The 16,133-nt window shown below is 36.7% G+C and overlaps 1 protein-coding gene across 7 annotated transcripts in view; it reads right to left on the bottom strand.

Moving 5' to 3' along the window:
* Nucleotides 1–16,133, bottom strand: part of ARHGAP26 (Rho GTPase activating protein 26) — a 514,081-nt gene that overhangs the window by 71,806 nt on the left and 426,142 nt on the right. For all 7 annotated transcript variants that reach the window (XM_031953469.1, XM_031953472.1, XM_031953473.1 and 4 more), the window contains one exon: nt 14,632–14,785. In XM_031953469.1, the coding sequence (XP_031809329.1) occupies nt 14,632–14,785 (154 nt within the window). The remainder of the gene's footprint in view (nt 1–14,631; nt 14,786–16,133) is intronic.

The following is a 16,133-nucleotide window of genomic DNA, read 5'->3' as shown; positions in this document are numbered from 1 at the left end:
AAAAATTATTTGTAGTTAACCAACAAGCAATCACTGTTTGCACCATCTAACACAGGACCTAGTACACATTAAGCTAAATGAATTCTTGAAGAATTTAACTGAATTATCAGAAATGTCACTGATATGTATACTAGGCAGTTCTGGTCAAAACTTTGAGTCTTCCCCTCCCAGACTGATATTTTTGTAAAAGTAAATGGGGTCATCTTTGGTCTCAATTCTTACCTTGGGACAGCTAGGTGGCACAGTGCATAAAGCACCAGTCCTGAAGTCTAAGAGGACCTGAGTTCAAATCTGACCTCAGACCCTTAACAATTCGTAGCTGTGTGACCCTGGGCAGGTCACTTAACCCTAATTGCCTCAACAATAACAACAACAAATATACACATGACCCTCCTCCCCCTTACCTAGTCTTTTTCATCGAATGAACATTGTCTCAAACAAACTGAGACTTGGGAAAGACTTTAATTTAGAAAAATTAAGGTCACCCACTGCACCGTGGGTCACTGTTGGTCATCTTGACATTTATCTTACCACTGAACTTCAGTAACTCTGAAGGCAGATTTGTCTCACATCCAATTCAAGTTAAGACATCATCACAACATAAGAATGCAAAATGAGATTGCCCCTTGCCTAAACTAATCAATCAGCAAGGACTTATTAACAATTTACTAAGGGCCAGGCAGGCTTTAAATTATGTACTGGAGAAATGAAGCCAAAGTCGAAATGGTTTCTATATTTACTTATATACTATTGGGGAGGAGGGGAAAGATATGCACACATATATTCATACATACGCACATATATCTATACACAAACGTTTTGGAGAAGAGACAGTAGTACTCAACAGGAATTGAGAGGAGTCAGAGTTGAGCTTTGAAGGAAATGGAATTTTACATGCAAGTGAGTAAATTTTAGACATGGGGAGATTTCAGAAATTTTAATTCTATGATCTCCACATCCCATGCCATGCCTGACAGATCAATTTAATAAAAGTTAAAAAAGAAGTTGATGCTACTTGTTTTTATAGGCTCCATGCCAGGACAGACTAAAACTGAAGTCCTAATTTTGTTTGGAGCTACATTTGTTCCCCACACAAATTAGCATCTGCTTTTTTCACAGATTATAGTATCTTACAGTTGGAAAAGTTCTTAGAGAGTTCTCAAACTGTCTCATTTTACAGATGAATGAAAAGGCCCTAGGAGGTTAAAACACTTGACCATGGTCATATAAATTCCTAACAAAGATATTTTTAAAAAGTGATTAAAAACGTTTTGTTTCTAGAACAATTTTTATGACCTTTATTTATCTGGATTGCATATTCATTTTCATTCAATTCTGAACAACATCAAAGCATATATATTTTTTGGATGGAGATCTGTGGTGTTCTCTTCTTTAAAATGTAATGGTTCTCAGCTATGCCCAGAGAAAGAACTCTGGGAGATGACTAAAAACCATTACATTGAATTCCCACCTGCATTTTTGATTTCCTTCACAAGCTAATTGTACAATATTTCAAAGTCTGATTCTTTTTGTACAGCAAAATAACGTTTTGGTCATGTATACTTATTGTGTATCTAATTTATATTTTAATGTATTTAACATCTACTGGTCATCCTGCCATCTAGGGGAGGGGGTGGGGGGGGGGGTAAGAGGTGAAAAATTGGAACAAGAGGTTTGGCAATTGTTAATGCTGTAAAGTTACCCATGCATATAACCTGTAAATAAAAGGCTATTAAATAAAAAATATATATATATATATAATGGTTCTCTCTGAGCAGGTTTCTTGGGGAGGTTTTCTGGAGGCAGCCTTAGTTTCCGTTCCAAGTAATAATTACCTCAAATATTGCCAGGTGTTTAAAGTCCAAATCCTTTATTTTCTCTGGTTTCTGAATCTTCTTCTTGGAGCCTAGTAAGCTTTCTTAGAGGCCTATCTCTCCTTGGCTCCAAGAGCTCTAGCCGCTAATCTTTTGCCTCTGCCAACTTCGGCTTCTCTTCTTCCAAATGTCTCCAGCCAGCACCAAGGTCAAAGTTGGAATGAATCTGTCTTGCCTCTGAGAGAGGTCTTCTGGCTCTCAATCTCCCAGAGTGCTCTGTGTCTGTCCCAGTGTGTTCTCTGGCCCTAAGAGCTTCTTGCTTATATGAGCTCTCTAAAGGTGTGAACAAAAGCATTGTTTCTATCAGTTCCAATTAGTACCTTGTTTCAAGTTCTGGCCCATAGCATCTCCTTTTAAGATCAGATCAATCATACTGAACCATGCTAAATTAGATAATTATTGTCTCTATCAATTCTAATGACTTAACAGCTTGTAAGGATTCCAACAGAGATCTCAAAAGACCACAGCATTTGAGAATTTGAAATGATCATGATATTGAGAATGTTCACGGCATGATAAAACAGACAAAATTCAAGAAAAAAAAAATCACACCCCAAACACTGGAATAATTTGAGATCATTAAGTTAGTTACAGGGATTTTTCCCAATCATAAAATAAGGTTCATTCATTTAAAATGTGGATTTGCTTATAGTTGGTGGGTATTTGAACATATTCTGTGTTCCATGTGATCCATTCATTTGAAATGAAAGTGTAAATTAAATAGTAATATAACAGAGCTTTGGAATTCTACAGTATTTTTTTTGCTCTAGAAAAGGCACTGGACAAGGAGTCAGGAGGACTAGTTTTGTCCAAGGCAGGTCATTTTAATTCCTCCAAGCCTCATTTCATCATCAGCAAAGTGGAGGATGAAAGAGGTTAAAATTTAATGTACTTCAAAGTTCCTTTCAGCTCTAAATTTATAATCTCATCAGTTCTTTCATTGAAACCCACTGATGCAGATGGAGGACTGTGTGGGATTATTTGATTGGACTTGTGATTCAGTCAGTCACAAAGGGTCAAACAACCAGAAGGCAATAGAAGTGGGACGTCATATTGTTCCTCATCTTTAGAGTATGAGGATTAAAACAAAACAACAACAACAACAACAAAAAGGTATGTGTAAGGGAAGCAGGGAAGGGAAGGAACCAAGTTTTCCATGTGGGATCTTCATCATGCTGGATGGTGAACCTTCATTTGTAAACACCCTCATCTCCCATCTTTTTTTTCCCACTGACAGACATCTGGCATGGGAAAGAAACCCTGCTGACTCATGAACTGTGTGGGTCAAATAGAGCAGTTTTTCCATTAAAAAAAAAAAAAAAAAAAAGAACCACTAAAAGCAAACACATAAAGATCTGATTGGTCATCAGACAGGAATTTTGAGCCTTAACCAAGTAAAAGGCTTGTCAAGTTCCTGATTGGTGAGTGAGGCTTTGGCTGGAACAAGGGAAACTAACTTAGAGCCAGTCAAAAGAAGAGGGAGGGGTAAAGGACATTTCTCACAATAACAACACCCTCCAAAGACACAAAATGAGTGCAGCTTAGAATAATTTGGTGACAATGGGGTTCGGGTAACTATTAAGATGCCAATGGGGGTCAGGGTACCCAGCATAGCTTGGAATAGGAGTGCTGTCTGGGAAAGAAGGGCAAAGCCAGGGAGTAGGTGTCAATGAACATGACTGAAATGAAGTCAAATGAAGAAGCCAAAGACACCCGAAAAAGACTAGTGAAAAATGCCTGTGTTTCTAAAGTAAAAACTTGATTTCTTTGAGTTGGTTATATATGAGGTTCTCTTGCACTGAGATATATTAAGTTTTGAGAAATTAGCATCTTGAATATTTCAGGGAGAAGATTATGATAGGGAGAAATTTCTTTTTTCTTTTCTTTAATCTCAGTATTGCCAGAAATACAGGTGAAGACAGACAGAATAAAACCATCAACTTTCTTCTTGGCTGTCAGTGCTTCATCAATTCAAAGATCTACATTAGGATGTAACCATCAATCTCAGCACTATCACTATCTATCTATCTACCTATTCAATTATTTATTTACTTGTTATTATTTTTTTTGTTAAGACAATTGGGGTTAAGTGACTTGCCCAGGGTCACACAGCTGGGAAGTATTAAATATCTAAGATCAAATTTGAACTCAGGTCCTCCTGACTTCAGGGCTGGTGCTCTATCTATTGCATCACCTAGATGCTCCAGTACCATCATTATTAATCAACATATGTGTATTTACTATTGTTTCATCAATGTTTGTTTTTAAAAACAAAAGCATGTTGGGAAATTGGGCACCTCCTTTAGAATCTAGCTTAGAATTCTTGCTTGACACAGGCCGATGAGGAAGTGGAAGTATGTGTGGACTGACTCAAAGCATTGCTAGTTCTTATAGCTCTAGAGTTTTCCTCTTCTACTGATCCTTCTACTTTCTGATTGCTATTCACCAACAACAACTGCAGTGAATTAGAAAAAAAAAAAAAAAAAAACAATAAAAAAATAAACTTCCCTGGTAAGGAAATCAGAAGTGAGAAGCTATTTTTATCCTATGTCTTCTCTAATACTCAGCTATTGAAAACTGTCTCTGATGGTGGCTTAAACTCAGGTAGCTAGGGAGAACTAACAGACTTCCCTATCTATAGAGAATTCCCCGTCCTTTTCCCCACACAGTAACAATTTCCTTTCATTTACATTATAAATAAACAAGCAAGTTATATGAGTTGATTTTTGCTATAAGAAGCACAAACTGGGACATGTAAAAAGTTTAGCATTAACAAAAATTAACATGGCACTTATTTATTAATTTCAAAATTGTTATGTTGTACCATAAGCAAGAATAAATGATAAGATGAAAGTTTGGAGGTCCTACCTTTTTGATTTATTTATCAGTATGGTACAATGGAAAAATGGTAGAATTTGGTATCATAGGACCCTAGGTTCAAAAACCCAACTCTTATAACTACGACTTCTAGCCGTGGATTTGGCAAATCCATTAATACCTATAAGCCTTGCTTTCCTGATTTATAAAATAAATGGTTTGGGCTAGGTGACCTTCCAGGTTTCTTTTGACTTTTAAGTTCTATTCCTATGAATCTAGATATGATGGTACCAAGCTAATTTTTGTACATACAAGCCCCAGAGCAGTAGGACTTTCCTTACTGATCTATTACTAATTTGACTTGACCTGAAAATGGTTTTATAAGTGGCAGGCACACTGCCTTGTGTGCACTTCAGCATCTTTTTGAGAACAATGACCCTAACTCTTCATGTTTGCTGGGAGGTCCTCCTTTAAGTGTCAAAAGAAGATAGCTGAGCTGGGGTTTACTTTGATTAACAGGGAAGAAATAGTACTTTAAAAAATGTTTATCTTATTTTTATTATCATCTATTGTTTAAAAAAAAATCGTCATTTCTGAATGTGTTCTCCCCTTATATTGCAAGCCATCTCTCATAGCAAATTATATGAAAAAAGTTCAAAAGAAAAAAGAAAGATAAAACAAATTCAACAGAACCAACCAATACATCAGTCCTGTCTAATAGGTACTTGCAAAATCCCATACCCATAGTTCCCCATCTCTGCAAAGATAGGGTGTGTGTGTGTGTGTGTGTGTGTTTTCTCTCAACTTTTTAAAGGTTTAGTAGCTTCCTACTTTCTTTCCTAATACAAGCCAAAATACCTTTAAAATATAAAAATCAAACAACAGAATAATGACAGTGTCATTGTGCAAGATGAGAAACAGGAGAAAGTCCCTTGTTTTAATATGATTTAGTTCCACCTGAAGGATATCTGTGAGGACATTGCCTTTAAATAACGATTTTTATAAAGTGTCTAAATTGACAAGCTCAGGTATCCTAAAGGTCTTGAAAGATGATCCCTTTAATCAGAAAAGAGAAGAATTCCCACATGCTGTCTAGAGGTTAGGGCTAAGATCATAGGAACACAGATTTAGAATTACATGGGACTTTGGAGGTCACTTAATCCAAGTGCCTCATTTTGTAGATAAAGGAAATGGCCCAAGATGACATGTCACTATTATGTGTAAGCTGATTTGTTTCCCAAAAAATAAATAAAGTCTCTGCATGCCATCCCAAAAATGTGATGATCCTAGGAAAATCAAATTCAATCACAGAGTGAGAAAGACTGGTGTTTTTTGTTGTTGTTGTTGTTGTTGTTTTTAAACAGATTCCTACCAAGATTTTGGAAGCGTGAGGTGATAGAAAGGAGACTACAGATCACCCATTTGTCAAGTTTTATATAGACTTCTCCAAGCAATTAATTCTCCAGAGGTTTAATCAGAGAGAAGTCAAATTAAGTCTTTGAAGGAGACAGGAGGGTTCCAAAAACAGAAACATTTTTACTTGAATCAAGCTCTGTTTATCCATTAAATTCCCAAGGTCGTTCTGCAACAGCTCACTGGCCACTGAGATGTGAGGGGATATTTGGCTTTGGCAGGTCCTTCAGGAATTTGGCAGACCAACCAGTTAGGTCACCAGAAATGACTTGAGAATGCTTCTGTGTGTGTGTTGGGGGGAGAGAAGTAGGGGTGGGTAAAGAAGAATGATATTGTTGTTGATGGGGCAGTCAGTTTTTGGGTGGGGTCCATTAAGGAAAGACAAAGAGAGATATACCTTTGTGAGAATTAAAAACCTGGATCTCTCAGCATAGTGAATTCTTTCCTTTGCTAATTCAATCATTTTATATTCAGCTCAACAAACATTTATTAAAACGCCCCTATCTGCTGTCAAAGTTACTTTAGGGAATGAATAAACAAAATAGTCCCTTGTCCCCAAGGAGTTTCCATTTTATTGTGAGGAAACAAGGTATATAAATGTACCTCAACACGAGCTATATTGTAAATACAAAGTTATTTTGGAAGGTAAGGAAAGGACATAATTCAGATGCTGCTTTAGAATATAGATCAGCAGGCTGATTTCAGAAAGCCTGGAAAGATTTATATGAACTGATGCTGAGTAAACTGAACAGAACCAAAAGAACATTGTACACAATAACAACAATATTATGTGATATATGATGGATTTGGCTCCTCTCAGCAATGCTAAGATTCAAAGCAATTGTAATAGATTTGGGATGGAAAATGCCATGCAGATGCATCTAGAGAAAGAACTATGGAGTCTGAATGTGTACTTTACACCTTTTTTGCTTGCTTGTTTGTTTTTTCTTTCTCATGTTTTTTTTTTTTTTCCTCTTTTGGTTTGATTTTTCTTTCATAACATGAGAAATATGAAAATATGTGTAAAAAAATTACACGTATTTAACCTATATAAAAATGCTTGCTGTCTTGGGAAGGGGGAAGGTAAGGGATGAAGGGAAAAAATTTGGAACACAAAATCTTACAAAAGTGAATAGTGAAAACTATCTGTGCATGTATTTGGAAAAATAAAATACTATTGAAAATAAAATAAAATAATTTTAAAAGATTTTAAGTTCCCATATTAATTTCAGCAATGATCTGGTCAAATCATGCCCTTTTAAAAGATAAAGCAAGTGAAGCTCCAAAAAATGAGGCAAATGGCTCATGATTATATAGTTAACAAGTGGTGAGTCCAGCATTGGAACTTGGGGGTCTACTGATGGCTAATTCCATGACACTTTGAGAGGAGGAGACAATATCATGGTATGAATCATACTCTTAGGTTAAAAAAAAACAAACTTCCTTTACTTTATGGTCTGTACTAGTACATATGACAAATTCTTAACCTCTCTGGGCCTCAGTTTCCTCACCTGAGGAAGAATGAGAAGGTTGGTCTGTATATCCTCTAAACTTCTTTCAATTCTAATCAGTATCTGAAAGGGCCTTAAAAACTCTTAATTCTTAAACAACTCTTAAAAATATTAGAAATATATAATATAATTATGTTTTCAAATTAATTTTTAATTAACAAAAATTTTCTTTTCTTTTCCTTCCAGCACCAACCCCCATTGGAAACAAAAAGGGGTGGGGGGTGGGGAATCAAACCCTAGTAATAAATATGCATAATAAATTAAGACAACTCTAAGATACCACTACACACCTGTCAGATTGGCTAAGATGACAGGAAAAAATAATGATGATTGTTGGAGGGGATGCTGGAAAACTGGGACATTGATGCATTGTTGGTGGAGTTGTGAATGAATCCAACCATTCTGGAGAGTAGTTTGGAACTATGCTCAAAAAGTTATCAAACTGTGCATACCCTTTGATCCAGCAGTGTTACTACTGGGCTTATATCCCAAAGAGATACTAAAGAAGGGAAAGGGACCTGTATGTGCACGAATGTTTGTGGCAGCCCTTTTTGTAGTGGCTAGAAACTGGAAACTGAATGGATGCCCATCAGTTGGAGAATGGTTGAATAAATTGTGGTATATGAATATTATGGAATATTATTGTTCTGTAAGAAATGACTAACAGGATGATTTGAGAAAGGCCTGGAGAGACTTACACGAACTGATGCTGAGTGAAATGAGCAGGACCAGGAGATCATTATATACTTCAACAACAATACTATATGATGGCCAGTTCTGATGGACCTGGCCATCCTCAGCAATGAGATCAACCAAATCATTTCCAATGGAGCAGTAATGAACTGAACCAGCTACGCCCAGAGAAAGAACTCTGGGTGATGACTAAAAACCATTACATTGAACTCCCAATCCCTATATTTATGCCCACCTGCATTTTTTATTTCCTTCACAAGCTAATTGTACAATATTTCAGAGCATGATTCTTTTTGTACAGCAAAATAATGGTTTGGTCATGTATACTTATTGTGTATCTAATTTATATTTTAATATATTTAACATCTACTGGTCATCCAGCCATCTGGGGGAGGGGGTGGGTGAAAAGGTGAAAAATTGGAACAAGAGGTTTGGCAATTGTTAATGCTGTAAAGTTACCCATGCATATAACCTGTAAATAAAAGGCTATTAAATAAATAAAAATAAATAAATAAATAAATATGAATAATGAAACATCAGCCATATCCCCAAAAAAGTTTCATTTTTCAGAATATTTTATTGGTTATCTGATTTGAATCAAATCAGGTATCTCAAGTCACAGTCTTTTTTTTTTTTTTTTAAATTTATACAACATAACACTGTTGTCATTATATATAAACTGTTCTAGTTTTTCTTGCTTTACTCTGCATCATCATTTCATACAAGTCTTCTCAGGTTTTTCTTAAATCAGCTCTCTCATCATTTCTTACAATATAATAGCATTCTAGTGCATTCATATACCACAATTTGTTCAGACATACTCTAAATGATGGACAGCCTCTTATTTTCTAATTCTTTGCTACTAGAAAAAGAGCTGTTGTAAATATGAAATATATCATATAATTAGTTTCTTCTATATAGCAAGCTAACACAAAGACCTTGGAATACACAGGTAGGCTGGCCCCATTTCCTCCATTTGAAGAAAGAGTTTACGGTCATAGTGAAGGATGGTTAACTGTCTAAGTCTATCAGCACTGGAGCAAGGATTAGAATAAAAGACTTTCTTTAGCTTTTGATTCCAAGTTTTGAGTCATCTTCCATTTTATCTCAGTCATTAGCAATGAATTCTTTTTTGTTTCTTAATGTTTTAGACAGAGTTATGAGATATTTGCGTTCAAAGAAGATTCTAAAAATCCTTAGAGTAACCTACTTTATATCAAACCTCTTACTCATTTTCTGCCTACCACATGTCAGATTCACTCTTCCTTCCAGTATTGATTCCAACTACAATCCCTATTTGGGATGCTCTCTGTTTCAAACTGGACCCATCAAGCTCTTACTTCATCTGCAGTCATTCAGGTTTCCTAAGGATTCAGATCCAGAAGAGATTTGAAATATCATCTAGTCTATAGCCCCTCATTTGGGAGAGGAAATTAAAGACTGGAGAAGTATATATACAAAGCCACTCAGGTTTCCTTTGGTCAAATAGATAGCCAAGTCACATGGACCCTAAATACTCCAATCAGCAAAGAGCTTTCATTTCCCTGAATTCTAGAATACTCATAATTTGTACCATTCTACAGGCTGCTTATATTGCTTTTCACTGATTTTATGAGAATATACCTTGTCTTCCCATTAATATTGACAGCTTTTTGAAAACAAGAACCATGCCATATAATAACAATAGGAACCAACATTTATATAGTACTTACTATGTGCCAAGTACTTTATATAATAATAATAGAAATAACATTTATATAGTACTTACTATGTGCCAGGCATTGTGCTAAGCACCTTATAACTGTGATAATAATTATAATAACAACTATAACAGCAGCAGCAGATAACATTTACATACTGCTAGCTATATGCTAGGGATTGTGCTAAGCATTTGATGATGATAATAGTAACTAATATTTCTATAGCACGTGTCAGACACTGTGCAAAGAATTTTGCAATGATGATAATTTTTGTAACAATTGTAATAATTATAATAATAATGATATAGCAATTAACATTTCTATAGCACTTACTAGGTACCATGCATTGTGCTAAGTGCTTCATAATTATTATCCCATTATAATTATCACAGTACATTCCCATTGAGACAAACAAAAGTTAAATGACTTCCTTAATTGTTTTGAAATTTTTAATTTTTAATTAACAAAAATTAACCAAAAAAAAAAAAAAAATCACACAGTTAGTAAGAAGAACCTAAGGCAGGATTTGAATTTAGTTCTTCTTAACTCCAGGCCCAGTACCTTGCTCAGTGTTTTACCCACTGTACTACCCGGTTGACCCATACATCTCTAGTTTCTTCTGGAAAAGAATAAATTATAATAATAGCTCATATTTATTCCATCTTTTAAACTTTGCAAAATACTTTATATACATTATCTAACTTCATTAATTTTAATAACTTTGAGGTAGGTGATAGTGTAAAACCCATTTTAAAAATGAGAAAATTGAGTTTCATATAAGCTAAATAAATTTGTCTAGTGTCACATGGCTAACAAATACTTGATTTTGGAATTGAACAGAGTCCTTACATTACAAAGCCCATATTGGGCACATAATAGGAGTGCAGTAATGACTAGATGGCTTGGTTTTAAGACTGATAGGTGATTGTATTATATCTTTCAATTCTCCAGAATGTTCATTTGGATTGTTATTTGGCTACCAATATTTCCTAAAGAGCTTGTTGAGTCTCTGGCAGCACCTTCCTGGCAAGGCTCTGAAATGAAACCTAACATTACCTTTCACACTTAATTTAGTGCTAAGACCATTCAAGCCACAGGAACAAGATTACCTTCAGGGCATTAGAAAGATTTCCTGCTGTCGAGGAAAAAACCATTCCCCCATGAGCCCCATGCCCTGATGGTGGGCAAATGAGATTTTTTGGTTATGATCCCTATGAGTTCACTGGTGCCCCACTGGTCTCCCTAGGCTCTGCAGTGACCTCCTTTCTCTTGTGGAAGGAGGCAAAAGGAAAGAAAGATGTAGAGTTCTTGTTTTCCCTAAAATCCTCTTCTAGTAACTTTCATGACTTTACTGTCTCTCTTGTAGAGAAAATAATCAAGTAAGTTGGAGAGTTCTTTTGACCTTTCTTTATTTGAATGACTGGCTACTTTTTGGAAGTACTTATGTAAAGGCTGTGTGGGGTAAAAAAAAAAAAAAAATCACTTGTCTTACAATCAGAAGATCTCAGTTCAAATCCCAGAATTAATACTTACTAGACCCTTGACAAATCAATTTCCTCATCTGAAAAGTTGAGAAAATCCTATCTGACATAAACATGTCTCTAGACAAGGTTTGAAACCAAGTAGCCAAGGGGGGGGAGGGGGAGGGTGGAGTCACACTTATGTACAAAAATTTTTGTGCAGACTTTCACACAAAATATAAAATGAAAATGAGCAAACATGAACACAGTATTCCAAATAATATGCTCTATTTATTACTTATGCCTTATTAAGTCAGACTTCTCTCTCTTAACTGCTAATTCAAATTACTGTCTACTCAGCAAGTTGTAGGTAGAGTAGACAATACAAATGAGGGAAAAATACTTGTGATAGTTTCATCACCATTTGGAGTATGAGAAAATATTGTATCCCTCACTGGGAGTTTGGTTTCATAATCACCAACAGAAGAAATAATGACATCATCCTTATGTGAGAGTAACTGAGAAAAAAGCTTAAAGTTCCATGTTGGTCTTCAGACTTAACAGGGTAAAATGCCATGACTGTGGTTATTCAGAACAAGTTTTCAAGATCTTAAACTTTTACTTGATTTAGTTTAAGCCCAATGGAGGCTTTAAACTAAATGAGACAGATTTTCCTTCTGTTTCTAACCCTGAAACAAGGAAGCAAACCCTTGCCCCAAAATGGTGCAAACGCTTCTTAGACTGGATTCAACTGGATATGGATGCTGTCAGATTAGGGAGAAGTAAACTTTATCCAAGTCCTTCCCAGCTCATGACAATCTAAACAAAGATATGCCTTCTGGTAGATAACAATTCTGATAGGTAAAATGTATGTAGAACTTTAAAGTTTGTAAAATACACTGTATATTCTGTCTTATATGAGACACATGTACACATGTGTGTGCACACAAATATACCTCCTTTCCACAGTTCCCTTCTGTAGGGTACGAAAAATGAGTTTTATTACTCTCATTTTATAGATGAGGGAACTGAAGTTCAAAGAGGTAACTATTTTCATACAGCTAACATCAGAAATGAGATCTGAACTCAGGCTTCCTGACTCTCTAAGTCCAGAGTTGCAACCACTTGTAACAAGCAAGTCTGGATATTTTGTGCTAAGCAGGTAAGAACTGGTTTGCCCACTGAAGCCTGATGGGGACATACCTTCCCTGGCTGGCAAGTAGCAATGGAGACTCCAATGTGGTTGGAACACTGTGGTTTAAGAAAAAATGGAGCTGAAAAACATAAAGAAAGCCAAACCACTCCCCTCCACCCCCTTGTGTTTTATGAAATGCAAGCTGCACAAAGTAACACACATAACCCAGAATTCCCTTCCCATTCATCCACAATAACAACCTTCAGAAATGGTTTAAAACCTCTGTCCCTATCCTCTTTGTACACACTGTACTCAACAGAGCATTCGGAGGGGACTGCTGCTTTCCGAGACCACAGGCTAAGATTAGTTGGTATTGACTGAACCAAATCTGGGGATACTAGGCAAAATGGATTGGGAATTCAACCTCTAACTGAGCAATAAACCACTATCAGGCACAGAAGATTAAACAAAGAAAGAAAACAGAAGAGAAATGGCCTGGAGCCACTTGAATACCATAGAAGAGCCAAGGGTGAAGAACATACCTGAGCGTTATATGCATATGCACAAACACACACACACACACACACACACACACACACACACACACACTCATACATTCATTCTCTCTCTCTCTCTCTCCCCCGCCCCCCTCTCTTCTCCTATCTCTTTGTCACTTTCTCTCTGTCTCTCTCCTTCTGTCCTAAAGGAAATGGAAGATTTTCACTGTCCAGAGGTGAGTGTCCAGAGAGAGAGGAGCTCTATTCTATCCCCCCATCATAATTGTTAAAACCTTCTCAAACCTAGAATGAAGATACTTTATTGACAGAAACCAGAGGGAGAACCCAGAGCTGCTAGAAAATAAAATTCTGATTTTTTTTCTATTGGAATTAATTCAGATTAAATGATCAATACATTTGCATCATGATGGCCACCCTGAGGGCATCTCCAATTCACTTTCCCCTACCATTCACCATCTTTCAGAATACTTCCCATGAGGCAGAGATTTTGAGGTGAATTTTACTTATTATAGATCCATCATAATCTTATGGATTTATATACATTGCTGGAGCCTGGAGGTTGGAAACCTTGATTTCTCCTCCCTCATTCAGTTTGCCAGGACACCTTATATTATGCAAGTAGAATTATCTGAAACAACTTAGTATGCCTGTGTCTGAACTTCTGCAACATTCTCCAAGATTAGGACAGCAGAATAAATTCAAAATTTCCCCACCCTGGAGAAAACAGGCTTCCCAAAGTACAGTTGTTCTAACCTTTATCTTCCCCCCTTCATGCATGCATTCCTGGGGTCATGATTCATGGAGTGGTCTCCAGGGGCAGACTGAAAATTGGAGGGTGAGGATACAAAGCACCCAAGCTGGACAGAGCTGTGTGGTCTCCATGGAGCACTGGAGACAGTGCTGATGTCCACACAAACCCCCTAAAAACTAAGCAAGTAGTTCTTCCTTGATAGACAAGCCACTGGCATGAGACCTCACGTATATCCTGAGGTCTGAGGAGAAGGATAAAATGAGCACATCAGGTTCTTCCTGTAGGCCTGGATCCAGGAAGACACTAAAACTTCCCAAGGCGGTAATGGGGGGGAACGGGAAAGGCAGAGAGAAGAAAAGAGAATGGGAGGAGTGTGTGTGATGAAACAAAATGAAGCAAGGGAAACATACTGAGTTACAGACACAGATCTGCTGTACCCACTGCAGTCTCATAACACTAGAAAGAAATCATTTTCTTTGCCCAGAAGCCCAGGTTGATTCAAGTCATCCTTAGAGGCATCTCTGCAGGATCCCTGTTAGTACAAAGCTAGTAAACAAAACATCACCAGTGGCAAGAATCATCATGTTGCGAATATAAACGCAAGCTTTAAGAACTGAAAATGATGACAGGAAAGGCTGCTCTGAGACAGAATTTAAGTTGCTTCATGAGATAAGTAACTCCAATACAGACAGATCTGAGAGGGGCAGGGTGGCAGAGTAATAGACTGGGGGGATATAAATTGGTGAGCATCAAACTTACAGGGAGCTGGGCCTGGTGGGCTTCATCACCTCCAGCTCGGGGTCACTGGAGTTCACACTGGGCTGCAGAGGGCTGTTGGAGTTGAGGATACTGTTGGTATTTGAAGAGACAACAGATTCCAGACTGGAGTTGATGAGGCTGTTTCTTTGTTCTTCTGCAAAGATGGTACACACGCACAGTTAGTTTACTTCATTGAGATAAATCACTTTAGAATATGGAAAGAAAAAAAAAAAAAAGAGCAACCAGATCTGAGAGGCTGTCCTGGTTCTCAAAAAAATCTAAAAACCAATTATACTCAGTTGAATGTGAAGAGATAAGGGAGGAAAGGCAAAAAAGAATGCAAAGAAACCTTGAAATTCTGGATTCAAGAGCAAAAAGTCCATTGGTCTTTGAAAAAGATGTCCAGAGGAAATGACTGAGTTTTGTAGAATTCAATACAGCTTATGGAGGATTTAATTGTTTTTGTAGGAATCTAGAATTTTATCAACCGACTCCCCATAAGAAAACTCTCTCTAGTAATATAAACAACTGCTCAGAAACTTCTAACCTAGACTGAGAGAATTAACTAGGTCACTGAGATAGTAACTTCCACAAAGTTATACTGTCACAAGGGTCACTGACTAGTAAGACAGCTCCCTATTCAATGGCCATGCTCATCTATACTATCTTTGTATCTTCTAAAAACAGAGAGAAAATAATTTTTTAAAATGAATGTTTGACCTTTTTTGTAGTGGCAAGGGACTGGAAAATGAGTGGATGCCCATGAGCCAGGGAATAGCCAAATAAGTTATGGTATATGAATATTATGTAATATTATTATTTTATAAGAAACGATCAGCACATTGATTTCTGAGGGGCTTGGAGAGACTTATATGAACTGATGCTACGTGAAATGAGAAGAACCAAAAGAACATTGTACACAACAAGATCATAAGATAATCAATTATGATGGACATAGCTCTTTTCAACAATGGATGATTCAAGCCAATTCCAATAGACTTGAAATGGAGAGAGCCATCTGGATCCAGAAAAAGGACTGTGGGAACTGAAAGTAGATCACAACATAATATTTCCACCTTTTTTGCTGTTGTTTGCTTGTTTTTTTCCTTCTATTTTCCCCCTTTTTGATATGGTTTTTCTTGTACAGCATGATAAATGTGTTAATATGTATAGAACTGTACATGTTTAAGATAGAGTGAATCACCTGCTATCTGGGGAAAGAGATAGGGGAAGGGAGTAAGAAAATTTAGAGCACAAGGTTTTGCAAGGATAAATGTTGAAAACTATTTTTGAATATATTTTGAAAATAAAAAGCTATTATTTAAAATGATTGCTTGAGAGTGAGATGTAAACAGGCTGTTATTGGGAAGGCTGAGGCCAAGACTAAGATTCATGGATTCCTTGAGCTCAAGAAGTCTGAGCTATACAATTGGGCTATTGAATACCCACACTAAGAGCAGCTTAACAGGGAACCTCAGTTTAAAACTAACAAGAGACAGACA

Source organism: Sarcophilus harrisii, chromosome 2 (genome assembly GCF_902635505.1).
Source record: "Sarcophilus harrisii chromosome 2, mSarHar1.11, whole genome shotgun sequence".
NCBI lineage: Eukaryota > Metazoa > Chordata > Mammalia > Dasyuromorphia > Dasyuridae > Sarcophilus > Sarcophilus harrisii.
Note: the sequence above shows the minus strand (reverse complement) of the source record. Positions and strands in the feature narration are given on the sequence as shown.